Below are 25,470 nucleotides of genomic sequence, written 5' to 3'. Positions count from 1 at the left end.
TGTTTTCCTTTCAGTTGAATGTATGTGTACTTAGCTGTGCCAGTGTTATGCTCATCATAACAGTCTGACTGTTTACTTGTGCTCCCCAGTCTTTTTGCTGCATTCACCTGTTTTCTCTCAGATATTCTTAAGCTGTAAATATTTTGGGGCAAGAATTTTTGTTTCATTAGATGTTGCTAGCACAAAGGGACACTGGTCTTGGTGCTGATAGACGCTACAGTTATAATAAATTGGTGATGCAACTGCTGCTCTCCCCCCTTGTTAAAATAAGAAAACATTTACATTTTATTTTAGAAAATGCTTAGCATTTCTTTTCTTTTTCTTTAGCAGGAGTAGGACTGTTAGACCTAGCACCTGAACCTGTTCCAATCGGGATAGTTACTTTCTGGCTCTGGAAATTCTTCCTGCAGCTTCTTGTAGAGACTGTTTCTTTCTCTTTCTGTCTTAGACTGCTGAGCAGTGTTTGGCTGCTGCTTTCCATCCCAGAAGTGGATGCATTTCTGTGAGGGAAAGAATAGAATAGAATAGAATATTAGGGTTGGAAGGGACCTCAGGAGATCATCTAGAAAGGTCTGCGTACAGTTTGTTGATTGGTCTGATCTAAGGCCCTAAGTCAGGAAAACAGTTAACCAAGTCCCCAGCTTTATTAGGACTTCAAGTTAAGCAAATGCTTAAGTGCTTTATTGAACAGGGATGTTTTTCCTGGAAGGGGTTGTTATTATTATTATTATTATTAATGTAATTAACACAAATTAATAATAACATCACAGAGTCTGCATCCTGTTTCAGGCCATTGGTCACTAGATGATGAGGCAATTTTAAGTGGATGAAACTGAGAATGGGCCTGAACCAGCCCTAGATCAGACCCTATTTGAAATTGGAACCTGGATCCAGTTTTGGATAGTGTAAAGGCCTCCATTCTTTATGTTGGGCAGAACCCAAATCCTTGGCTCTAGCAGCCATGAACTTCATGGGTTTGAAAACTGGATTGGGATCTGGATCCTAGCTGTGTGGCTGTGGATCAGGTCTGACATATTCCTCCCAGCAGAGGAGAGCAGCATATACATAAAGAAGCCAGTACGTTGCACCCAATCAGAGTGGATACACTGCATCCCTCCCTCCATGTGCCGAGTTGGCTCTGACTTAGAGTCAGCTGTTTACCCCGTGGTGACAAAAACACCGAGAGAAGCACAATAATTGGAGGGGAATCACTGAGTTTCATCTCAGGCACTTGGAAGAGGTGGTGGCAGAAAACATTGCCGGGACCCGTAACGGATGAGCTAGAAATCAGCTGGGTGATGGATTGGAGATGGCCCACTATCTCTGCACATGCTGTCATCCCTCCCTAGCCTACCTGCACAGCCAGAAGGTGTAGCTAAACCTGGATTGCTCCGTTACTGATACAGCATAGGACACTATATTCCTCCTCAGGCTTCTGGTAAGTGGGAACAAGACTAGGAGCAGTGAGATCATGGCAATAGGAGAAGGGTTATTATTTCAACTGCTCTGTGCTCTGTCACAGTGTTCAGAATCTGCTGTCAACCAGCCAAGCACACTAACACCAATTCTCCAATCCAGATTGGAATCCCAGCTCCATCTGCTCAGTTCCAGGTCTCCTAGCTCCTGGCTGGAGCTGGCCAATGCTTTGTGGTTCTATCATTTTTCATCAATATATTTTAGTTTTAGATGAGCATTTGGAAACAAAAAAATGTTGAAAATTTCCCCCAAATGTTGAACTGTTTCATTTTGTTTTAGTGGGGAAATCCCACTTTTCTCCTGGTTTTACGCCTGCCCCGTTCATTCCTAGAAGGGAAAAAAGTGGAAAAAATAAGATTTTCAGATGGGGTTTGAAAATTTCTTTAGACCTCTTGGCTGGGTATTTGAATGGCAACTTGGAAAAGTCCCACACTCTGGAAGTTTGCATCTGTCTGTGATCCCCTACTCATCAGCGCTGCCTTGGCTAGGACTGTGACTTTGGGAGATGTGCTGACACCCGAGGGACTTGCTCAGTACTGGGCAATGGAGCCTAGGTGCTGGTGTTTCAGCCAGGGTACCCTTCTCTGAGTCAGAAAAGAAAAATTGACAGATTGACAGAGCCAGAAGAGTACCCAGAAGTCACCTACTACAGGACAGGCCCAACAAAGAAAACAACAGAACGCCACTAGCCATCACCTTCAGCCCCCAACTAAAACCTCTCCAACGCATCATCAAGGATCTACAACCTATCCTGAAGGACGAGCCATCGCTCTCTCAGATCTTGGGAGACAGACCAGTCCTTGCTTACAGACAGCCCCCCAATCTGAAGCAAATACTCACCAGCAACCACACAACAGAACCACTAACCCAGGAACCTATCCTTGCAACAAAGCCCGTTGCCAACTCTGTCCACATATCTATTCAGGGGATACCATCATAGGGCCTAATCACATCAGCCACACTATCAGAGGCTCATTCACCTGCGCATCTACCAATGTGATATATGCCATCATGTGCCAGCAATGCCCCTCTGCCATGTACATTGGCCAAACTGGACAGTCTCTACGTAAAAGAATGAATGGACACAAATCAGACGTCAAGAATTATAACATTCAAAAACCAGTTGGAGAACACTTCAATCTCTCTGGTTACTCGATCACAGACCTAAGAGTGGCTATCCTTCAGCAAAAAAGCTTCAAAAACAGACTCCAACGAGAGACTGCTGAATTGGAATTAATTTGCAAACTGGATACAATAGGCTTGAATAGAGACTGGGAATGGATGAGTCATTACACAAAGTAAAACTATTTCCCCATGGTATTTCTCCCTCCCACTCCACCCCCCACTGTTCCTCTGATATTCTTGTTAACTGCTGGAATTAGCCTACCTGCTTGTCACCATGAAAAGTTTTCCTCCTTTCCCCCCCTGCTGTTGGTGATGGCTTATCTTAAGTGATCACTCTCCTTACAGTGTGTATGATAAACCTATTGTTTCATGTTCTCTGTGTGTGTGTATATAAATCTCTCCTCTGTTTTTTCCACCAAATGCATCCGATGAAGTGAGCTGTAGCTCACGAAAGCTTATGCTCTAATAAATTTGTTAGTCTCTAAGGTGCCACAAGTACTCCTTTTCTTTTTGCGAATACAGACTAACACGGCTGCTACTCTGAAAAAAAAAAAAAAGAAAAGAAAAAATGGCTCAGCCTGGTGCTGCGGCGTGCTGTGCTGCTGGAGTTACTGGGGCTGATTTTCAGTTTTTCCAAGACCTTATTATGCTGCTTTGGCACCACAAAGAGCCTTAAAGTGAGTAGAAACACAGAGAATACACAGAGGTGTAGAGCTGTTGCCAGGGCTCTATGCTACTCCCAGCCCCTGGGTAGTGATTGAATCACAGGCATATCACCTGTATATTGAGGCATGGCTGGAGTGCACGGTGCTGAGATGGTTCTCTGCTTCTTGGAGGTCACAGGAGGCCATAAGCATCAATTAGAGCAGCCCTGGGGCTTCTCTGCCTAGTAAGTGAGCATTGGGCCCATTGTCATTTGAATAACACCTGAAACTGAGGTCCTGACCACCCATGGTCATTAAACTTCCCATGGCAATAGAGGTGTTATTCCTGATTTCCTCACCAAGATTCAAGTTGGACCATTCTGTCCTATCCATGTTTACTCCTCTGACCATTCCAGAGGCATATGACATTTTCTACTTCCTGACCTCAAGTGCCAGGAGGTGGTGCTGTGCATAGTTTAACAATTGATGCAGTTCATCCCAGAGGTACTCCATTTCTGGAGCCAATTGATTATATCCTCTGTACATCCAATTAATTTATCACTCATCTCTCTGTTGATGGAGAGACCAAGAAAGATAGCTGATGGCCTGCTATCATAGAAAGGTTTTACTGGGACAAGTCTGGAATGGCTGCCTGACTTATCATAGAATATAAAGGCTGGAAGGGACCTCAGGAGGTCATCTAGTCCAATCCCCTACTCAAAGCAGGACCAAGCCCCATTTTTTGTCCCTGATCCCTAAATGGCCCTTTTAAGGATTGAACTCACAACCCTGGCTTTAGCAGGCCAATGCTCAAACCACTGAGCTATCCCTCCCTCCTGTTATGAGTGGGTAAGTCTGTATACTACATGTTTTACAGAATGTTTTAGAGAGTGTTACAAAAAAATAGTACCAATAAATTTTTTTATAGCTTTCTTTGCAAAGCCAGATTCCCTTAGAGTGGTAAATCCAGCTGTGTAAGGCTCAGAGGAAGAGAAAGAGATCATAATGAATACATTTTAGAAACTTGTAAAAATGACTCCACATAGCTTTTTCCATTCATAGTGTCATGATTTTTACATCTGATATCTTGGGATCTCTCAGGACTAGAAGCAAGAACTGTGTGTCATTGGGAGCTTTTCTCTTTCCAGCAGTATAAAGTTCCTGTGCAAAACTCTCTGCTGGTATACATTAAAGCTAGTAGAAAATTTCTCCTCCTGGTTTTAGACCTCCTGGTTTTAGATATCTGGGGTTGTTAGATGTTGTACTTTACACCTGTTACGGATTGATGATTGAGAGTTGTCCACTCTAGATTTCAAGCCATTGAAGTCTAGAGAGAGAAATTGATTATTTAGGCAGCAAAAAGAAAGCATTTCGTTGGATTGATTGTATAAAGAGTATCTCTCTGAATTACTGAGGGTCTGAAATGTTTGAATAAGTCCTTTAGAGATGGATTAGTGGGCTGAGGTGGTAACAGGCTAATGCTTTGGAAGCAGGGAATATTCAAAGACTATTATAGTGAGATGTGACAGATGCTGTGGATACATGGAATATTCAAATACTGTTGCATCAATATATCTTTATGGGCATTAGTCTGTATTCTTGGCTCAAAGGGTGAGCTAAAAAATGTTTCCTGTAGGAACCAAAGTTGCTGAAGGGTAATTAATGCAAATACCTAATGCAGGTAAGTGGTCTGTGGAAATTTCACCTCTCCTCCCGCAGAGAACTAGGATACAGTGATTCGATCTGGTTTCAGAGGCCTGACAAACAAAGAACAGAAAATGGCATGAAGAGACAGCCCTGATCTGGGAGAAGGAGATCCAAGCATGGGCATGAGACTGGGACCAAGAGAGGCAGGTTCTGAGGAGGGCCTGAAGTACTTAAAATCCTACCAGGGTTTCCATGTGGAAGATGGGTAGAACCTGGCAAGCCAGCCGGGTGTATAGGCTATTCATTGTTGTACGATACGAGTTTTCTGTAATCCTTTTGTTCTGAATATACAGTACTTTGTTTTGTGCAGGCTGACTGGTCACCGGTTAGCCCTCTCATTGCTCCTGAGAGAACAGGGCTTGAGGTGCTGAACTGATGTCAGACCACCTGAGATAATCACAGTGGACTGCAGGAATCTGCAGCCGAAGTTCCCGGACTGCAGGGAGTGGATTGCGGGATCCCACCCTGAGAAAGGGGACAGCTGGATGCCTCAGACTTGAGTGAGTTGCCCTCAAGAGGGCCATAGGTGACATAGGCACGGTATAAAAACCTGAATAGAGCAGAAATAACATGGTAGTGAGGATCTCGGTGTTTTGCTATGATTTGTGACACGCAGTGGCATTCTCCAGGGTGAAAGGTGCCCACCAAACAAATGCAAAATTGAGGAGCAAGCCTCCTGGAACAGAGACCATGAGCATCGGATTTTATATCACTTCAGGATCCCAGCCCAGTCACTTCAAGGTCACCTGCAGTAGTTCCTCTGATGCTTGGGTAACAAATATCCTTGAAGTGTGGTTCTACTCTGAAAAGTGACTATAAAAACATCCCCTTCTTACTCAGCAGGCCTGCCCCCTGTGTGTTTCCAGAGTTATGTGTGCTGGCATTTATTGACTAGGAGAATGTTCCATTCTGTTAGCCTGGCAGAGCCAGCACAGCGAAGGGAGAATGAGCCAGAGTCTCTTTCAGCTTCTGCATCGTCAACAGACCTGTTTAAATAAATTCTGGAAATTTCCTTGCTGGTGATGCAGAAAGAACCCAGCTTGACTCTAAGGTCCAGGCCTGATTTTGCATGGAGGGTATTTAGGAAAGTTGTATTTTCATTGAGCAAATTTGATTGGGAATCATTGTACGTCAGTCTGGAATTCCACAATGTCATTATTATTACAGGTTTCAGAGTAGCAGCCGTGTTAGTCTGTATTCGCAAAAAGAAAAGCAGTACTTGTGGCACCTTAGAGACTAACAAATTTATTAGAGCATAAGCTTTCGTGAGCTACAGCTCACTTCATCGGATGCATTTGGTGGAAAAAACAGAGGAGAGATTTATATACACACACACCCAGAGAACATGAAACAATGGGTTTATCATACACACTGTAAGGAGAGTGATCACTTAAGATAAGCCATCACCAGCAACAGGGGGGGTAAAGGAGGAAAACCTTTCATGGTGACAAGCAAGGTAGGCTAATTCCAGCAGTTAACAAGAATATCAGAGGAACAGTGGGGAGTGGGGTGGGGGGGGAGAAATACCATGGGGAAATAGTTTTACTTTGTGTAATGACTCATCCATTCCCAGTCTCTATTCAAGCCTATTGTATCCAGTTTGCAAATTAATTCCAATTCAGCAGTCTCTCGTTGGAGTCTGTTTTTGAAGCTTTTTTGTTGAAGGATAGCCACTCTTAGGTCTGTAATCGAGTGACCAGAGAGATTGAAGTGTTCTCCAACTGGTTTTTGAATGTTATAATTCTTGACGTCTGATTTGTGTCCATTCATTCTTTTACGTAGAGACTGTCCAGTTTGGCCAATGTACATGGCAGAGGGGCATTGCTGGCACATGATGGCATATATCACATTGGTAGATGTGCAGGTGAAGGAGCCTCTGATAGTGTGGCTGATGTGATTAGGCCCTATGATGGTATCCCCTGAATAGATATGTGGACAGAGTTGGCAACGGGCTTTGTTGCAAGGATAGGTTCCTGGGTTAGTGGTTCTGTTGTGTGGTGTGTGGTTGCTGGTGAGTATTTGCTTCAGATTGGGGAGCTGTCTGTAAGCAAGGACTGGCCTGTCTCCCAAGATCTGTGAGAGTGATGGGTCGTCCTTCAGGATAGGTTGTAGATCCCTGATGATGCATTGGAGAGGTTTTAGTTGGGGGCTGAAGGTGATGGCTAGTGGCGTTCTGTTATTTTCGTTGTTGGGCCTGTCCTGTAGTAGGTGACTTCTGGGAACTCTTCTGGCTCTGTCAATCTGTTTCTTCCCTTCAGCAGGTGGGTATGGTAGTTGTAGGAATGCATGATAGAGATCTTGTAGGTGTTTGTCTCTGTCTCTGTCTGAGGGGTTGGAGCAAATGCGGTTATATCGTAGAGCTTGGCCGTAGACAATGGATCGTGTGGTATGATCTGGATGAAAGCTAGAGGCATGTAGGTAGGAATAGCGGTCAGTAGGTTTCCGATATAGGGTGGTGTTTATGTGACCATCGCTTATTAGCACCGTAGTGTCCAGGAAGTGGATCTCTTGTGTGGACTGGTCCAGGCTGAGGTTGATGGTGGGATGGAAATTGTTGAAATCATGGTGGAATTCCTCAAGGGCTTCTTTTCCATGGGTCCAGATGATGAAGATGTCATCAATGTAGCGCAAGTAGAGTAGGGGCATTAGGGGACGAGAGCTGAGGAAGCGTTGTTCTAAGTCAGCCATAAAAATGTTGGCATACTGTGGGGCCATGCTACTAGGCAGCTCTCCAACACCACTTTCTACAAGCCATTACCCTCTGATCCCACTGAGAGTTACCAAAAGAAACTACAGCATTTGCTCAAGAAACTCCCTGAAAAAGCACAAGAACATATCCGCACAGACACACCCCTAGAACCCCAACCTGGGGTATTCTATCTGCTACCCAAGATCCATAAATCTGGAAATCCTGGACGCCCCATCATCTCAGGCATTGGCACCCTGACAGCAGGATTGTCTGGCTATGTAGACTCCCTCCTCAGGCCCTTCGTTACCAGCACTCCCAGCTATCTTCGAGACACCACTGACTTCCTGAGGAAACTACAGTCCATTGGTGATCTTCCTAAAAACACCATCCTAGCCACTATGGATGTAGAAGCCCTCTACACCAACATTCCACACAAAGATGGACTACAAGCCGTCAGGAACAGTATCCCCGATACTGTCACAGCTAACCTGGTGGCTGAAGTTTGTGACTTTGTCCTCACCCATAACTATTTCACATTTGGGGACAATGTATACCTTCAAATCAGCGGCACTGCGATGGGTACCCGCATGGCCCCACAGTATGCCAACATTTTTATGGCTGACTTAGAACAACGCTTCCTCAGCTCTCGTCCCCTAATGCCCCTACTCTACTTGCGCTACATTGATGACATCTTCATCATCTGGACCCATGGAAAAGAAGCCCTTGAGGAATTCCACCATGATTTCAACAATTTCCATCCCACCATCAACCTCAGCCTGGACCAGTCCACACAAGAGATCCACTTCCTGGACACTACGGTGCTAATAAGCGATGGCCACATAAACACCACCCTATATCGGAAACGTACTGACCGCTATTCCTACCTACATGCCTCTAGCTTTCATCCAGATCATACCACTTGATCCATTGTCTACAGCCAAGCTCTACGATATAATCGCATTTGCTCCAACCCCTCAGACAGAGACAGAGACAAACACCTACAAGATCTCTATCATGCATTCCTACAACTACAATACCCACCTGCTGAAGTGAAGAAACAGATTGACAGAGCCAGAAGAGTACCCTGAAGTCACCTACTACAGGACAGGCCCAACAAACAAAATAACAGAACGCCACTAGCCATCACCTTCAGCCCCCAACTAAAACCTCTCCAATGCATCATCAAGGATCTACAACCTATCCTGAAGGACGACCCATCACTCTCACAGATCTTGGGAGACAGGCCAGTCCTTGCTTACAGACAGCCCCCAATCTGAAGCAAATACTCACCAGCAACCACACACCACACAACAGAACCACTAACCCAGGAACCTATCCTTGCAACAAAGCCCGTTGCCAACTCTGTCCACATATCTATTCAGGGGATACCATCATAGGGCCTAATCACATCAGCCACACTATCAGAGGCTCCTTCACCTGCACATCTACCAATGTGATATATGCCATCATGTGCCAGCAATGCCCCTCTGCCATGTACATTGGCCAAACTGGACAGTCTCTACGTAAAAGAATGAATGGACACAAATCAGACATCAAGAATTATAACATTCAAAAACCAGTTGGAGAACACTTCAATCTCTCTGGTCACTCGATCACAGACCTAAGAGTGGCTATCCTTCAACAAAAAAGCTTCAAAAACAGACTCCAACGAGAGACTGCTGAATTGGAATTAATTTGCAAACTGGATACAATTAACTTAGGCTTGAATAGAGACTGGGAATGGATGAGTCATTACACAAAGTAAAACTATTTCCCCATGGTATTTCTCCCCCGCACCCCACCCCCCACTGTTCCTCTGATATTCTTGTTAACTGCTGGAATTAGCCTACCTGCTTGTCACCATGGAAGGTTTTCCTCCTTTCCCCCCCCCTGCTGCTGGTGATGGCTTATCTTAAGTGATCACTCTCCTTACAGTGTGTATGATAAAACCCATTGTTTCATGTTCTCTGTGTGTGTATATCAATCTCCCCTCTGTTTTTTCCACCAAACGCATCCGATGAAGTGAGATGTCGCTCACGAAAGCTTATGCTCAAATAAATTTGTTAGTCTCTAAGGTGCCACAAGTACTCCTTTTCTTATTATTATTACAGAGTCACTTGCTTCAGCGGAACTGCACTTCAGATGAAAAATAATAACTCCGCCCACAGCTCTTGAAAGGCCAAAAAAAAAAAAAACCCTTTAAAATCCCAAAGCCTTTATAGCTCAAACCCTGCTGGCTGCTTTGAAGGCCTACTGGTTTCCATGGTGACCATGAGGGCCCCAGTGCCGTGCTGTTCCAGATCTTGACCATTTGGAAGCAGGCTTTTCCTATGGTTGTCCCAAAGGACACTGAAATCCATGGTGACATTTCAGAAAATCCCCAGCAGCCTGAACAAAGGGGAGGGAGAAACCCAGGGAAATAAATGACTAAAGAGGGAAAAAATGAAAGACCGGTCAAGGCCTAGTTGATTGCAGCACGTGATCAGAGCAGTCCCCACTTTCTCTTTCCTTGGTCATCCCCTTGACATGCCTTTGAGATATTTAATAAACAACAGCTGGAATGGCAAACCTCAAGCAGCGTCGCTAATTACAGCAGCATATTTCCCCTCTCTCTACTGCTTTCTCCCCTGCAGGCCAGTGTGAGCAACTGACTTTGGTGCCCCTTGGATCACTGCCTGCCAGGCTTCTTGCTGGGAACTTTGCCAGCTTTTCTCTAGGCTACATCCAGGCTGAGCAAGGCCTGTGAGAAAACCCATGCGTGAATACGATGAAAGAGACATGGAGGGAGAGGTTTTCTTTCCGCCTTCATAGGAGTCTGCTCTGTTTTGGAACACAGGCTGCTATGTTCTCGAGGCCAAGGATCACACAGCAAAAGCTGCATGTCCACATTTTATTGGAGATCCAGCAGGTCATTTTACACACTGTGACGGAATGAGAATGGTCAACACAAAGCTGGGTAATGGTGCCACTCTATGGCTGGTCAGCTGACGCTCCCAAGGCTGTGGGGTAAAACATACTCACTAGTCTTACATCAGTGTTTTATCCCTTAGGTTTGGGGTCTACTTAAAATTTGGGTGTTTTTTTTAAACCTTGCATTTTTTTGTCTGTGAATCAAAGATCCCGTAGGTGAGGAACACAAATGATTCTCCTGCATGACAATGATGCATACTAACTGGACAACATGGCCATTTCTAGTGATGCTATAGTGAAGGTAGGAGACTGCGGCGTTGTTTGCGGAGGTGGGAAGTTGATACAGAAAGAAAAGCGTGTATAAGAATGAGGGGCTGATAGTGGAGGGGGAAGAGTGTCATACAAGGTGCGGGACTGGGAGGCTGGGATGGATGGTGAGCAGTTGGGAATCCAAGTGGGAGATTGGAGAATTCTTCTCTGATGAAGTGATGAATTATAAGAACAATTAGTGTTCTGTGCTGTATGCTCAGCAGCGGTCAATCTAAATGTAGTGAACAGTGTTTTTTTGGGAACATTTCTATAGGCTCCAGTTGTTCTAGAAGTTACCAAGCACAGCCCCTGATACGACACTTTTTTCATCAGCTGTTTGAGAAATGGAATTTTCCTTGTGGGGAAAATTTTGACACGTCAAAGTTGCTTTGCATTCTAGATTGGAACAAAACATCAAATGTTCACGAAATAAAAAAATTCAGAGAAGTTGTGACTCGGAAATGTCCACATGGAGGATTTTCATTATTTTGGGTTCAAAATGAAACAAATGCAACATGTTGAAACCGTATTTTTTTTCTTTCATTTCAAAGCAACATTTTGAAACAAAAAATGTTGATTTGAAACATTTTTCGCTTTGCTTGGAAAATCAAACAATTTAGTTCAATACTAACATGTTCCCATGGGAAAATTTCAATTCTGAAGACACAACCTTTTCCAATGGAAAAATTTCAGATGCACAACTTTGTCATACTCTAGTGATAAAATTTGGCTTATCCATGTGATAAAAATAGGACAAGATAGCACTCACAGAATCATAGACTTTAAGGTCAGAAGGGACCATTATGATAGTCTAGTCTGACCTCCTGCACAATGCAGGCCATAAAATCTCACCCACCCACTCCTGTAATAAACCCCTAACCTATGTCTGAACTACTGAAGTCCTCAAATCGAGATTTAAAGACTTCAAGGTGCAGAGAATCCTCCAGCAAGTGACCAGTGCCCCACACTGCAGAGGAAGGGGTTTCATTTGTGCTGTATTCAGATCTCCTTGTTGGCTGAACATTCCCTTCCATCCACAGTAGCAGGACAGGGAACAGCTTTCATGGGTGCTGACTGCTATTAATACTGTTTATTATTTACATTTATAGTTAACACCCAAGTGCCCCAACCGAGATCACAGCCTCAGCGTGCTAGGGGCTGTACAAACACATATAAGAGTCAGTCCCTGCCCTGAAGAGCTTACAGTCTCAAACTGTTCCATTATAGAGCGTATTTGTGGGGAGAGTTGACAGGAATGGGAGGCAGCGAAGTGACAAATGAAACTTTTTCAAACAAAATGTATAGAACACGAATGCTGGTGTCATGGCTTCAGTACAATCATTAGTCTGGTGTGTGTTTGGTCAGCATGTCACCTTGTATGGACAACATACAAGGACATAAAAAGTCAGCAGCCGTCCCATTTTAAAACAAAAACCAGACTACCGTACATTGTTGGTTGTGATATAAACCAAGGAATTCATAAGTAAGGCTGCCGTTTTTACTTTAATCTGGGAAAGAAAGGGAATTCTAGGTAGAGGAGTGTTCTACCCCTAGCTCTGCCATGGACTTACTTTGTGGCCCAAGGGAAGTCAGGTTTTTTGTAAAAATACCTGTCCCTCAGTTTTCCTGATCTTAAAATGGTAGAATGATCCTTACCCATCCTTGCAAAGTATTTTGAAATTTATGGATAAAAAGTGCTGGAGAAATGTAAAATGTTAATGAATGAATACATTTATTTATTTATTGTAATAATTGGGCTGGACACATTGTATGAAAGCTAGAGGAAACTTCTTCTCCTACCCTTAGAAATCTGCTTGATTTTGATTTCTTGTGCTCCAGTCCTTGTAATTCCATTTCCCTCTCTTAACACTCCATCTTTCCAGGCCAGATTACTCTTTTTTTGCAGTATCTCATAAAATCCAAATCGTACCAAATCCAAGTGCTAACCATCCTTTCCCTTCCCTAGATCTCTCTCCTCCTCCTGTGTAATATAATAATCCTCAAGTTGAGTTGGCCCCAAGTTGATTGTAGTTCTCCAAGGGCTGGATCCTACCGAGTGCTGAGTGAGCAACTTTTTTGAGATGCAGAGTAACTCCCACTCTCATTGATCTGAATGGGAATTTAGGGTTCTGGACACATTGTAGGATCATAAGAACATAAGAATGGCCATACTGGGTCAGACCAAAAGTCCATCCAGCCCAGCATCGTGTCTACTGACAGTGGCCAATGCCAGGTGCCCCAGAGGGAGTGAACCTAACAGGTAATGATCAAGTGATCTCTCTCCGGCCATCCATCTCCACCCTCTGACAAACAGAGGCTAGGGGCACCATTCCTTACCCATCCTGGCTAATAACCATTTATGGACTTAACCTCCATGAATGTATCCAGTTCTCTTTTAAATCCTTTTATAGTCCTAGCCTTCACAACCTCCTCAGGCAAGGAGTCCCACAGGTTGACTGTGCACTGAGTGAAGAACTTTCTTTTATTTGTTTTAAACCTGCTGCCCATTCATTTCATTTGGTGGCCCCTAGTTCTTATATTATGGGAACAAGTAAATAATTTTTCCTTATTCACTTTCTTCACACCACTCATGATTTTATATACCTTTATCATATCCCCCCTTAGTCTCCTCTTTTCCAAGCTGAAAAGTCCTAGCCTCTTTAATCTCTCCTTATATGGGCCCCTTCCAAACTCCTAATCATTTTAGTTGCCCTTTTCTGAATCTTTTCTAATGCCAGTATATCTTTTTTGAGATGAGGGGACCACATCTGTATGCAGTATTCAAGATGTAAGCGTACCATGGATTTATATAAGGGCAATAAGATATTCTCCATCTTCTTCTCTATCCCTTTTTTAATGATTCCTAACATCCCATTTGCTTTTTTGACTGCTGCTGCACACTGCGTGGATGTCTTCAGAGAACTATCCACGATGACACCAAGATTTTTCTCCTGATTAGTTGTAGCTAAATTAGCCCCCATCATATTGTATGTATAATTGGGGTTATTTTTTCCAATGTGCATTACTTTATATTTATCCACATTAAATTTCATTAGCCATTTTGTTGCCCAATCACTTAATTTTGTGAGATCTTTTTGAAATTCTTCACAGTCTGCTTTGGTCTTAACTATCTTGAGCAGTTTAGTATCATCTGCAAACTTTGCCACCTCACTGTTTACCCCTTTCTCCAGATCATTTATGAATAAGTTGAAGAGGATTGGTCTTAGGACTGACCCTTGGGGAACATCACTAGTTACCCCTCTCCATTCTGAAAATTTACCATTTATTCCTACCCTTTGTTCCCTGTCTTTTAACCAGTTCTCAATCCATGAAAGGATCTTCCCTCTTATCCCATGAGAACTTAATTTATGTAAGAGCCTTTGGTGAGGGACCTTGTCAAAGGCTTTCTGGAAATCTAAGTACACTATGTCCACTGGATCCCCCTTGTCCACATTTGTTGACCCCCTCAAAGAACTCTAATAGATTAGTAAGACATGATCTCCCTTTACAGAAACCATGCTGTCTTTTGCGCAACAGTTTATGTTTTTCTATGTGTCTGACAATTTTATTCTTTACTATTGTTTCAACTAATTTGCCCAGTACTGACGTTAGACTTACTGGTCTGTAATTGCCAGGACCACCTCTAGAGCCCTTCATAAATATTGGCGTTACATTAGCTATCTTCCAGTCACTGGGTACAGTAGCTGTTTTAAAGGACAGGTTACAAACCATAGTTAATAGTTCTGCAATTTCACATTTGCGTTCTTTCAGAACTCTTGGGTGAATGCCATCTGGTCCCGGTGACTTGTTACTGTTAAGTTTCTCAATTAATTCCAAAACCTACTCTAGTGACATTTTAATCTGTGACAATTCCTCAGATTTGTCACCTACAAAAGATGGCTCAGGTTTGGGAACCTCCCTAACATCCTCAGCCCCTAGATCAGTATATACCATCATGGACCCAAGTGTAAATGGATAAAATTCCCATGACACCTGTGCCTACTCACTCAGCACTGACTTTTCCCATTGTTATATTAGCAGAGGGGTGGTGTGTGTGTGTGTGTGTGTGTGTGTGTGTGGTGGTGGTGGTGATGGGTGGGGGAATTCTATTCTCTTTTATAATATACCCAGCCATCTATCTTGCTAAGTGCTGCTGCTTACTGGATAATCATATTTTCCCTGACAACCTCCTAAATCGGTTTCCTTAGAAGAGTGCATAATGTTCCAAATGCAGGGCTGTATCTGAGGAGTTTTCACTGTCTTTGCTGTTGTACATTACCTTTGTCTTCCATCATGTTTAAACCTGCCCATAGTTTCTACTGGTTGATTCATACAGTATATTATGTTTCCACGTCCAATCACGTTTTATTCAGTGGTGTAGCGGTAAAAAAAGAAGTGGGTGAACTAACCTAACCTAAACTCCATATTCCCCAAATGAGAAGTGGGCAAATGTGGGTTACCCAAGTTTACCCTCGACTACACTGCTGGTTTTACTATGTCAAGTGAGACTTCACCCCCATTCGCTCAGGAGACAGTTCCACAGCCCAATAGACTTCATTGTCAGGAAGCTATTTTTATCCATTTCTTAGACTTCCTTTTCCTACATTAATTTCTTCTAATTAGAACCTGCCTTGTACCACCCTCAATAATTCTGCTCCATCTTCTCAAAAGCCATTGGAAAAATCTAAGTAAATTATGTCTGCTGGGAAACCTTTATCTCTTGATTTATTCAGCATTTCAAAGAACTCTAACAGGTTAGACAGGCATAATTTTCCCTTCTAGAAGCTGTGCAGGTTTGACCCTATTAGGTTATACTTAGCCAAGTGTTGTACTATTGTAGCCTTAATTAGGCTCTCTTTGAGTCCCCCTGGAAGCAAGGTAAGGGTATATTTATAAATTAATTAAACATGACACATCATTATTCAGATCACATTCAACAGTGTCAAAATCCATCTTTAAACCAGATCAGATTTGCTCTCTAAGAATACATATCCCTCATGGCCCTATTAGCTGTCCAGTAAATCAGCCATTCTCAGCTACACTCCCTGCAGATGTTGTCTCTCTTCTTGGGACAAGCCTTTAAAGTGACAGTTATTTCTAAAACATGCTCTTTGTAAAAGATTTTTTTTAATTTACACAGTAAGTAAATATGAATGGGAAATCACTTTCAGCAAACAGCATTGTGGGACGGGTGCTCAGCTGGTATATATGGGGCAGCAACAATTTACTCCAGTGGAGGATCCGGCTCCGTGTTTTTCTGCTACAGATGTAGACTCTTCCTGCTTAGCACTGAATGGCATATTTCCCCAACCCTCACCAAGGAAGGATTGGTTCCCTCCCCAAGTTATATGGCCACACAAGTTCTGTGATAGTATGTGAGCAAGGAAACACCTACCTCCCCATGCTTGACCTGGCTAAGAGCTAATCAACATAGCAGACCTAGCACTTGCAGATGTTATTGAGTTGCTCCGCCCCCTTCTGGGAGCCACTCATCAGAAAAGGGGTGGGGAGTGTCAGAGAGTAGGTGGAGCCATGACTTTCTCCTAAATCTTCCAGTTTAAATTTTCTTTCTGAATCCTAAACATTTAAAAATAGATCTGTTTGAGCTGCAAGGGCCCCCAAAAGGACCTTGCATGTTTGTTATTTTAAATTCAGCAGGGCCTGATTCTGCCACCTTTACTCAGGTTGAATAATACCTCAGTCCATGAGAAGCCCCAGTGGTTCCAATAGGATGATTTGTGGAGTCAGATAGTACCCACTGATGGAGGGCAATAGAACTGGGATCACACTTTCTTCCCCTGAAGCAGAACTAAAAAAAGTCAGACCCTGTCTACACTACAAATAAAACAATGTTGGGGTAGGGCTCTCACCTAATCACAATTAACACAAGTGATTAACACAAAACAAATTAATTATATTAGATAAACAGTTGCAATTAATCACAGTTTTAATCTCACTGCTAAACAATAACAGAATACCAATTTAAATTTAATATAAATATTTTGGATGTTTTTCTACATTTTAAAATATATTATTTCAGTTACAACACTGTATTCAGTGTTGTAACTGAAAGCAATATACATCTACACTACAGAATACAACCATGATGTAACTGGTCCTTTATAGGGTTGTATTTGTAGAGTAGATGGATCTTCACAGACTTATTTAAAACTTTACAAATGCATAGCTTCATAGACTGACCAGTGTCAGGGAAAGTCCATGCTGCTGTGTCTTGGTGCCATCTGCTACAGCAGGGGACAACTGTGAGCTTCAATGAGAGTCCCATAGCAGCCCTGCTGGTAGAGGCTGCTGGGGAATGCACTGGTCCATCCCCGGTCTATGGCCATGCACCCTTTCTGGCAAGTACCATCCACATTTTGGACAACACTTGTTCCTGATGGAGGGGAGGATGTAGCCATTTTCTCCTCCTCCACCTCCAGTCTTTGTGGACTTTTCCATGGCCCTACACCAGGGTCTATATCAACAGAAGCTGACTCAGGAGTAGAGTTGGTTGAGAAATTTATTTGATTTCCTGCCAAAATGAAAAAAATCACCTTTGTAAGCACTTTCTGTGGAATTATTGGGGTTTCATTGGAAATGGAGAAAGCATTTAGGTTTGTAGTTTTGCAGAAAACCAGAAATTTTCACAAGAAAATTTCCCATGTGTTGACAACCTGGTTTTTATCAAAGAGTTTGGCCATGAATTTTTTCCCCAACTGGTTCTACTCAGAAGGGCGGGAAGGGGATAAGGTTGGGCAAGTGTGAAAACAATAAATGACTGAAATGAGAAGCCACACTGTTTCCCTTTTTCCTTTTGTGCAAATCTTGTTGGCCTCTGGTTTATTTCAGCACAGGTTGGGGAACAGCTAGAGATAGAGATAGGCAATCCAGTACACGATGTTGAAGAGCAGGAAGGCTGTGGGGAAGAAAACCCGGGAGTAGGAGTCCAGGCGGGAGATGTGAATGCGGATGCGGCCCTCCCGCCACATCCCTGTCTGACAGTCCTCGATGCAGCAAAAAAACCTCTCACATTCCTTCCCTTCTAGGCAAGGGGCGCCTGGCTCCTCCTCCTCCTCCTCGACCTCAGGAGGCCAGTGCATGAGGTTGTTGATGTTGATGGTGGTGAAGGAGGGCATCATGTGGGCATTGGCCGGTGGCTAGAACAAGGAGGAGAATGGGTTAGAGTTAAAGTAAAGATGAACCCTCATTCACCCAGACAACAGACCCAGTCAGTCTCCTTTCATCTCCTGGATGTACTCAGTGCACAGGGATACTAGAGAGCTCTGCTTTTCCATCTTCCTGTCTGACTGTAATTCAGTTCCCTGGCATATCCTGGGCACAGGTCTCGGCAGAGAAGACCTGAGAGTGCTAATCCCCCAGTGCTGTCTCTGACATTCCATGCCCCACACAGCAGATGGTTTTCTCAGCCTGTCATGTTCCCACTGAGCCCGGATGCGGTCTAGGAGTGCAGGATGCTGCCCAGACATGTTCTCTGATTGCCATCGTGTTTTCACATTCACCACGGGAGGAAAGCGAGGGCAGTGCAGAGATTATAAGAGCTCACTCTTGGAGAGGAAATATGTCTTCAGCTCAGCAGCATAGCTCCTCTCCATCAGAGCAGGGTCAGGGCTTGCAGGGGAGATCCAGAATTCAGGTTTTCAGCCTCATGCCACCTAGGAACTTGGGGGTAAAGCCCTGTTTAAGGTCAGATATGCAGGACTGGTTGGTGTGTTGATGGCACCCACTGTGAACTTAAGCAAAGCCCACTGAAAGGCGTGAGTACAATGGCTAGATTTAATATGTCCATACTCAGCAACTCTCCTTATGTACTCTGAAGGGCACTGCCATGCCCCCAGATGCTCCTTGTTCCTAGAGTTCTGCCTCTTCAAGCATCCCCCCCTCCAGGGGCCCGCCAGCCCCTCTGATGCCTACAGTCTCTAAAGTTGGCCTCTTGCAACATCACACCCCTTTGGGGTGTTACTGCCTGTCCCTCTGCCTTGCCTGGTCTCCAGAGCCCCACTCCCTCCCAGTATATTGCTGTGAGTCTCTCCCTTCGGCACTCTCTGGAGTGGCACCCCATAACAACATAGCATGAGAACAGGATTTTGCACCATTCTGCCTTGTGAATACAATATGCTACTGGCCAGGAGCCAAAGAGCACAGCGGTTCCCTGTGCAGACAGGATGGTAACATTCCTAAGTACTGCCACACTGCCGTGGCTTTGGGATATAGCAGAGCTAGCTCCCTATCCCCTCCCTCTACCTTGCCCCTGCCTACCAGTCTGGGTTTCTTGCTGTTGTTCTCCGGTGGTTTCTTGTTTCCCACCAAGTAGTTGAGTGTGGCGTACTCCATGAGAGCTGCAAAGACGAAGATGAAGCACACCGACACAAAGAGATCCATGGCAGTGATGTAGGAGACCCTCGGGAGGTGCTTGCGGGAGATGGTACTCAAGGTAGTCATGGTGAGCACTGTGGTGATGCCTACAAGGGCACAGAGCACTGTCAGAAGTAGTAAAGCCAAGGAGAGGAGCCAGTTGCTTACGTATAACATTACCGGTCATCCCCTTCCTCCCTATGCCATCAGCACAGGATTCCCCAGTGGTTCCAGCTCTCCTCTTTCCCTGACTCTCCAAAGGGAGCCAGGAAATCCTGACTGGCTGGTGAGGAGGTGAGCGAGCTGTTCTATTACTGTATAACAGTTCTGTTGTGGGGACAGTGGAAGGGCTGGGCAGGGGAGTGTGTTCACCTGAAGTGTAATTCTATTCTGAAAAGAGATGCTGCAAAAACGCTCTGTAGGGTTCTGTGCCTACTGGGATTCCTATGACAAACATGCTCAGTTTATACGTAGAAGGAAGGTGTAAGAGATGGGGCCAACCTGATCCAGGGACTTAACAACATTCCAAATTTCTGTCATTAAAAGCTAGGGCCAAGATTTCCAAGAGGGTTGACTGATTTGGGGTGCCTCTGGCTTGAGATACCTAGGGCCAGATTTTCCAAAGTGCTGAGCCTCAAATAGGAGCTGCAGTGCTCCACAACTCTCAAACTCACACTCTAAGTGGCTCACCCAAGACCACCCCACACCAGTGGCTCCTTTTCAAAGCGCACACAGAAGCATGAACAAGACACACAAGCAACAAAAGCAGCTCTTGTTATCCTTTCCACAATGCCCTACCTCTATCCCTTGCAGAGTTATGTGCAAAAGCTCCCAAGCCCAGGGTTCTGTCTTGTTGATTTGCCTGTAATGCCGTACAAAGAATAACATCTTTGCAAATTGTGCGGCTGCCCAGAACTCGTTTCACCAGAGACAAATGGAGCTCAAGGCGCAAAAATATCCAATTCTATTCTAAATCTAGAACCCAACATTTGGAGAGTGCTCTAATTGTGGAGGAAAGAGTTCTAGGGCAGGTTGTGCTCCTTTCCTACATGCTCTTGGTCTGTGCTAGGAAGAGCGGTAGCAGTTTCCAGCTGTGTGAGCTATAGGTATGCATTTACACACATTGTCCTGTCTGGACGTGTTCTGGAAAGTTCCAGGGAGCAGGGGACAGCATACAAAAGCCATATGATAATTCTTGTCCTACTCTCTCCCCTCACTGTGACATTCCCCCCCCCCAACCCTCTTCAGTACCCCACATGCTCGCCAGGCCTTTACTCATTAGGTTATCTGTGCAAATTAGATTATAAATTTCTCTGGGCAAAGACTTTGTCTAATTTTTTGTCTGTAAAGTGCCATACCCACCTACAGGACCATCTAAATCATTACAATAATATCACCACAGGCAGTGTGGCAGGGTTTGTATAAGAAGGTGGACCGTAAACAGCAAACGTTTCAAAGAGACACAAGTCAAAGAGTCTGCTTTTAGATTGTGCATGAAAACTGGTAACACACAGGTGACAAGGTAACCCAAGGAGAATCCATCTTTGGGGTTCTGGTGTCTTGGCTTTTCATTGTCTGGGATGTTAGCAGAGTCTCCCTATGGAATCATAGCCTTGGCTTCTATCACTGCGTATCTGTGACTTGAAGGGTACATCTGCACTTGGAGCTGGCGGGGGTGTGTGTGGGGGTGGGTGGGTCCCAGCTAGAGGAGACATACCTGCACTAGCTCTCATCAAGCTAGCATGCTAAAAATAGCAGAGTAACTGCGATAGCACGGGGAGTGGCAGGAAGGGCTAACTACCCTGGTACAAACCTATCCAGACCCTGTGTGTACATACTCAAGTGGCTAGCCCGAGCCACTGTCTTTGCTACCGCGACTCCACTACTAGTTTAGGGTGTTAAGTGTCATCAAGCTAGTGTGAGTATGTCTCCTTGAGAGGGGAATCACAATGTCCAGCCCCAAGTGGATATCCTACACTAGTGGGTGGATCACACAAGGCTCGTGAGGCTGTCTCACTGCCACCTGATTTGTATGGTATAGTCCAACGTACTTCCCAATGCCAGGGACTTTGTAATGTTTTCAGCAGTTCTAAAGCATTGGCCACAGAAAATGCCTCCGAGTGTCCCCTGTATGGTCTGTGTAGTGTCTGAGCCCAGCCCTGCTCCTGTTGAGGTCAGTGACAATACTCAATGGAGGTAGAACTGGTCTATGTGTGTGATACCAAGTCACCAGCACAACTCCACCAAAGTCAGTCTGTAACTGAGTGGAGAATTTGGCTCTGTTTAATTCCATGACGTAGACATGGCTGCAAAACTCCCAAGACCAGAACCCGAGGGGGAGCTGTGCTAATGAGGGGGGAACAATAAGTAACCAGTAGTCTACCAGTCAGATTTATAGAGGGGTCTTTTTAATGAGTTAAGATGACACATCAGCTGGAAAAATTGAATTGCTATCACATGGTAGGCACATATCTGATAGTTATCACCAGGGTGGATATAGATGCTGGAAGTGGTGCAGTTTTTCTATACCATGTAATGTTTAAACACTATTGGGCATCCAATCTGAAAAAATCATAAAATCACAAAAAGGGCCATAACTTGAAGTAACACAGTATAATTTTAACCACAATTGTCAGCAACCTTCTAAATATAATTCCTAATGTGACTATGTACTCAAAATAGTACTGTTTGGGAAATATTTAACCCCGACAATATATTTTATGCATTTTCCCACATTTTTTTGCCTTCAGTCAAAGCAAAAGTCTGTAGTCACACGATAGTCAGAGCTCATTTGTACCATGTAATACATTAAAATATTTGTCATTATCTGTATAATGGAGTGATCTGAGAAAAAGTTTTTCTGTCTGCTACTTCATGTTTTATGAGTATGGGTTAATTTCCAATGATTACTGCACTGGCAACTGATGTTAATAAAGCGTATTGCAATATGAAATATTTTCAGGTCATGTTCCACTCTCTGGGCCAACACTGGACCTATGTAATGTACAATGATACAACCTACTGCAAAGCACAGTTGATTAAATGGAGGAATCAAAACAAATTTGACACTCATCACCTTGAGATGGGAGTCATGCATCATGCAATGAATTTCATGGGTGATATATGGGCAGTGTGATGCAGGAAAGTGGGTTTGAAGACATCCTTGTGGAAGCCAAAATCTATGGTGCTTCCATCATCAGCCATGCTCTAAGAGGGAAAGATATAACTGTGGTGTTAGAATCCACAAACTTATGAATGAGGCAATGAATCGCTTGAAATGGATGGTACTTGGTGATTCCATGAGCAATGATGTTCTCCCAGATGATGAGAAGAGATGCATCTTGTAGAAAGCTCAAACATGCATTGAAGCATGTGAAGATGGGGAGATGGAACACAGAGAAAAGAGAGTGGAAACACAGAATGCCCTGGCAGACTTCAAAAGCAGTGCCCAATCACTCCACCAGCTCATGGACACTTGTGTTACCCAAGGAAAAATCTGTTGAGATACATTTCTGTTCTGGGAAGACTATGTAACAGATTTCTCCCAACTACTGATGGATTATATTGTAGCAAAGAGAGATGATGATAAGTCCATGGAGCTTGAGACATTTGCAGAAATGATTCCAATTGACTTCTAGTGTGGTCATGCTAGATGGGATTATGTAAATGAAGCAGAAGCCAGAAATATATCATGCTCTAGTTCATAGGGAGCAGTATACTGGACTGCCAGACCCTTCAGGGGTGTATGGCATGACTTGGCCATCAGGCAACATCTCAAAAAGGACTGTTGGAATAATCAGCCTCTTTGCACAAAAGGTAAGGCTCTGACCAAATATTAGCTGACTGCACATTTTAAGGCAGCTGTAACAGCTATGACAAATGTGTGGAATTCAGCCTTCAGCAACGGATCTCCACAAAGAAGCTATCAAAAAGCACGATGGCTGATGAAATTGCTGTCCAAGATGTTATTAAAAGTTGTGACTGAAAGAATGACAAATCCTTTTAGCATTGAACCTGGAACAAGCCCATACACCAGACAGTTACTTGTGAACATTGCAACATTTCCTGTGACCCCATCTGAAACTGCAGAAAGTTTGCATATGGCAAGAGAGAATGGCACACAAGAAAAGCAGTTTGTGACTAGTAGGCTATGAAGCAGTGAGGTAGACCTCTCTGATCTCATAAAAAGTCATAATGTCAAATCATGAGGTCCTCCTGGAATCTCCCATTGCTTCGATGGATGAGGGTTCAGCTAGCGTTGACTTGAGTTCTGGGTTTATTTGTTTTTAGGGCTTCTCACATGGGAAGTGAGTTCAATCATGAATTTGCAAATGTGGTTGCATGTCTTGTAAATGCAGTCATTGTTGGGGGGAGGGTTTGAGCTGTTGGCCTTATGATGTACTCTCTTCTCCTGCAGAGACCTCACATGCCACTCCTCATGGCACAGACCTCTCCATCTGGATCTGTCCAGTGCAAGAGTTCCCAGGTTCTAATATCTACCTTGCATGCTTTGAGGTTAGCCTTCAAGGTGTCTTTCTATTTGAGGATGGGTTGACCCTTAGAGCATGTTCCCGAGCTCAGTCAGCTATTCAGTGTAAGGAAAACCTCCATGCAGATCACGTGTCCCGCCCAGCGAAGTTGAGCTCTGATGAGCATGTTCTTGATTCCAGGGATCTGGCACCTCTCAAGGACTTCAGTGTTGGGGATCCTGTCCTGCCACTTGATATAGCAGCTGGAGCTTAGGAAGCGAAGGTGGAAACTCTCCAGCTGTTTGACATGGCATTGGTAGACCATCCATGTCTCACAGCCATACAGGTGTAAGGTGAGTACAACAGTGAGGTGAATTTTTATCTTGGTTTTGAGGCAGACTCCATGCTCCCTCCAGAGCCTGTGGATGAGTTTGCCAGATGCCAAGCATGGCTTTGCTGGAAAGTGTGCAGGTAGCAGAATTTTGTGACCGAGCTGAAGGATGTGTTGTCAATTGTGTTGTTGGGATCATGGTGCTCATGATGCTGGTGGTTTGGTGCTGGCTGGTACATGCCCTTCATCTTTTTCAGGCTGATTGTGAAACCGAAGCATTTTGAGCCATAGGCAAAGTGGTCCACAATAAGCTGAGTGTCCTTGAGTGCATATGCAATGAGGGCACAATCGTCAGCAAACTGGAGTTCTCTCAATAGCTGTTCAATTACCTTGGTGTGGGCCCTAAGTCACTGTCGATTGACTAGACCCCCCCCATCTCAGCTAAACTGGATATGTGTGCCTCTGTCGAAGACCTGTAATGCGAACAAGAACTTGGCTGAGAAGACAATGACAAAGAGGACTGGAGATATTACGCATCCTTGTTTGGTGCCATTGATAGGGAAGACTTCTGATAGTCATCACACTCCCCATCACCCTGGCCATCATGCCATCATGAAATGAGTGGATGACATCAATCATCTTCTCTGGGCAACCAAATTTATGAAGGAGTTTACATAAGCCCTTGCAATTCACTGTGTCGAAGGCTTCGGTGAGGTCAACAAACACCATGTACAAGTCCTTGTTCTGTTCACCAGCCTTCTTGTGTACTTGTTGGGATGCAAAAATCATGTCCATGGTACCACAGCCAGTACAAAAGCCACACTGTGACTCTGGATGCACTGAGTTCACTAGGTGGGAGACGAACCTGTTGAGGACAACCGGTGCAAGATCTTCCATGCTATAGACAGCAATAAGATTCCACGATGGTTGTCACAGCTAGAGATGCTTCTCTTCCTTTTCTATAAATGGATTATGAAAGCATCCTGATATTCCTGGGACGCAGTGTCTTGTTCCCATACAATCTTGGAAGGGGTGGTGAGTTTCCTGATCAGTTGGGCACCTCCACATTTGTATGCTTCAGGTGGAATACCAGGTTGGAGATTTGCCGGTGGACAGCTACTTGATGGCCTTAGTAACTTCATCTAAAGAAGGATCCATAGACAACTCTTCCAGGACAGGATGCTGTGGGAGTGAGTCAATGACTTCAATGAGTGACGGCTCAGGACACTGTGAAAGTACTCCGCCCAGCGAGAGAGAATCTTGTCTCTCTGAGAGCAGCTGGTTATCATCTGCTATAAGGATGGGGCTGTGCCACTGGAGACTTACGTAGAATCATACTTGTTGGCTGCTTCCTGCAGTTCTGCAGCCTTCTGCTCCCACCAGTGATTCTTCAATAGCCTTAACTGGGTTTGTCACTTATGTTTGGCTGGTGGTGTA

The 25,470-nt window shown here is 44.2% G+C and overlaps 1 protein-coding gene across 4 annotated transcripts in view; it reads right to left on the bottom strand.

Moving 5' to 3' along the window:
* Positions 1–14,260: 14,260 nt before the first annotated feature.
* LOC119861248 (gamma-aminobutyric acid receptor subunit gamma-4) overlaps positions 14,261–25,470 on the bottom strand; it is a 79,208-nt gene continuing 67,998 nt past the window's right edge. For 3 of the 4 annotated variants that reach the window (XM_043492272.1, XM_043492273.1, XM_038416114.2), the window contains 2 exons: positions 19,138–19,340; positions 14,688–18,017 (listed from right to left, as the gene is read on the bottom strand). In XM_043492272.1, the coding sequence (XP_043348207.1) occupies positions 17,727–18,017; positions 19,138–19,340 (494 nt within the window). In that variant the 3' untranslated portion in view covers positions 14,688–17,726. Of the gene's footprint in view, positions 18,018–19,137; positions 19,341–25,470 lie in introns of all 4 variants that reach the window. The other variant, XM_038416113.2, reaches the window with a different exon arrangement.

Source organism: Dermochelys coriacea, chromosome 9 (assembly GCF_009764565.3).
Source record: "Dermochelys coriacea isolate rDerCor1 chromosome 9, rDerCor1.pri.v4, whole genome shotgun sequence".
Lineage (NCBI taxonomy): Eukaryota > Metazoa > Chordata > Testudines > Dermochelyidae > Dermochelys > Dermochelys coriacea.
This window is presented reverse-complemented; position numbering and strand designations above follow the sequence as displayed.